This window comes from Echiichthys vipera (assembly GCF_963691815.1).
Source record: "Echiichthys vipera genome assembly, chromosome: 14".
NCBI classification, from domain to species: Eukaryota; Metazoa; Chordata; class Actinopteri; order Perciformes; family Trachinidae; genus Echiichthys; species Echiichthys vipera.
In genome coordinates, this window is record NC_139839.1 from 853,162 (window position 1) to 855,661 (window position 2,500).

Genomic DNA, 2,500 nt, shown 5'->3' on the forward strand with positions numbered 1-2,500 from the left:
GTATGTGCTGTTTTGGATTGTCTTAGATAAAGACAGAGGAGCTCAACGACTCGCCTCATTCAGTCGCCACGCTGAAGACATGTCACCTCACACAAGGCTCTCCAGGGCCCGGAGGTCAGCTGTCTGGGGTCAGTTGGTTTATTTGATACATTTTAAGAACAAAGAAACACCAAGAATACACTAATTACCTCTGATTTAGAGCCATGATATATGATTTATACTCAGAGACAGTGGTGGAAGAAGTATTAACCCCCATTAAAAAAATCCTGGATTTCAACGTTACTCACATACAAGTACAAAAGTATTAGCATCAAAATATACCAAAAGTAAAAGTGCTCATTTCAGAGTAATATATATTAAATTACTGGATTCAAATCTACAACTTGATAGATAGATACTACCATTTAATAATACAAACGTAAAAGCAATAAAAAAGGACAAAAATAAAAAATAAACTACCCTGTTTTGTCTTTTTATACATTTTCATAGAAAATCAAGATTAAATGCACAGTCATCCATGTTATTAAAAGGGTCCCAGGGGCTTTTTCTGCAAATTCAGTCATCAAATAAGCCATCGAGACCTTTTTTTTTGTGCATGAACTTTTAACAGAGAAATCCCGGAGAGTCGCTAACAGCCGCCAGTGGCTAACAGTGGTTAGCTCGGGGCAGCACGGTGAAGGCATTCAAAGGTCTTTTTTAACCACTAATGCTGCTGAAAATAACAGCAAACCTCTGCAGCAGCATGAGAAGAGTCCCTACACACACACACACACACACACACACACACACACACACACACACACACACACACACACACACACACACACACACACACACACACACACACACACACACACACACACACACACACACACACACACACACACACACACACACACACACACACACACACACACACACACACACACACACACACACACACACACACACACACACACACACACATGAGAAGAGTCCCTACACACACAACAAAGCAGCAATGCCTTCCACTGTAATGGACTTTACTATGAGAGGAGCTGGTGCAGGGGCCAGTAGGTAAGTCTTTAAAACACTCTTTAATAAACTCTGGCTTCACTAACTACGCTGATGATGCTTTGTTGTGTGTGTAGGGACTCTTCTCATGCTGCTGCAGAGGTTTGCTGTTATTTTGAACAGCATTAGTGGTTAAAAAAGACGTTTTGGATGCGTTCAGCGCTCCAGCCAAAGCTAATCACTGTTAGCCCTTTGGGGCTGTTAGCGTTCTCTACACATGGTTGATAAATGAAAAACTGTCTTCACGGCTTATTTAATGTATTTTCATGCCGAAAAAGACCATGGGGTCCATTTTCACAGGACTTACACTTTAATGAAAGGTTGAATACATAGAGTCTTAATTACAAGCTTTTTTAAAATTTAAATAATCCACCCACTGAGCGTTTTGAGGGGAACACAATGAAAGATATATACATATAAATATATATTTAGTTTGAATTAATATTTATTTCTTTTTTTACTGGTTCGACAACGACTTTCTGTCACGTTCTGATTACATTGTAACAGCCAATAGCGTTGGGCGTTGTTAGTTCCCAGGGTTGCCTGTTGTTGGGTGCAGCTACTGTAGGCTGGCACTGGGTGAAATGGAGTTTGTCAATCCTGCAGTTTGCTTATTTGTCCCAGCAGCTGAGTGACCGGAGACGGGCAACAACCAGAGTCAGTATAGACCAAGCATTCACTCCATGGACTGAGAGAAAGGAGCTAATTATTGCTAGCCACTGCCGGCTGTTAGCAACTCGCCAGGATTTCTCCGTTAAAAGTTCAAACACGAACCAAATTGTCTCGACGGTTTATTTGATGACCGGATTTTCCGAGACCCTGGGATGATTTCCCGCCGGAATTTCACTTTAACTCGAAATATCAACCTAAATCAAGCCTTTTGGACAAAACAGTAATAATATTATCATAAAATCAAAGGGAACAGATTAACCAAAAAAATAATAATAATTCATTTAATTTGTATCGCGCTTTTCAGAGACCCAAAGTCGCTTACAGAGCAGGACGGGTAGAACATAGACGCACATGTAACAGGTGGCAAACAACAGAAGACGAGGATGACAGGGAGACAAGGCGAAGGGGGGCATGGGGTAATGGTGATACAGACAAACAGGCAGAAACAGGTACAACAGTAGAGGTGGGGGGGGGGGGGTCAGGGGGAGAGGACAGGGGTGCATGTAGTTATGGGTAGGGGAGGATGTAGGCTTGTGAGAAAAGGAAGGTTTTTAGACGGGATTTAAATGTTGTGAGTGATGGAGAGTCGCTGATGGGCCGGGGGAGAGAGTTCAGAGTCGGGGTGCAGTTCTAGAGAAAGCTCTGTGTCTGAAGGCTCTGCGTCCGAAGGCTCTGTGTCCGAAGGCTCTGTGTCTGAAGGCTCTGTGTCTGAAGGCTCTGTGTCCGAAGGCTCTGTGTCCGAAGGCTCTGTGTCCGAAGGCTCTGTGTCCGAAGG

At 43.0% G+C, this 2,500-nt stretch overlaps 1 protein-coding gene across 2 annotated transcripts in view; it reads left to right on the forward strand.

Moving 5' to 3' along the window:
- The window catches only part of pou2f3 (POU class 2 homeobox 3), a 23,861-nt gene that overhangs the window by 11,761 nt on the left and 9,600 nt on the right, over positions 1–2,500 (forward strand). The window contains exon 4 of one of the 2 annotated variants that reach the window (XM_083926683.1): positions 27–128. The exons of the other annotated variant lie outside the window; for it this stretch is intronic. Within the exon in view, the coding sequence (XP_083782809.1) occupies positions 27–128 (102 nt within the window). The remainder of the gene's footprint in view (positions 1–26; positions 129–2,500) is intronic. 2 annotated transcript variants of the gene reach the window in all.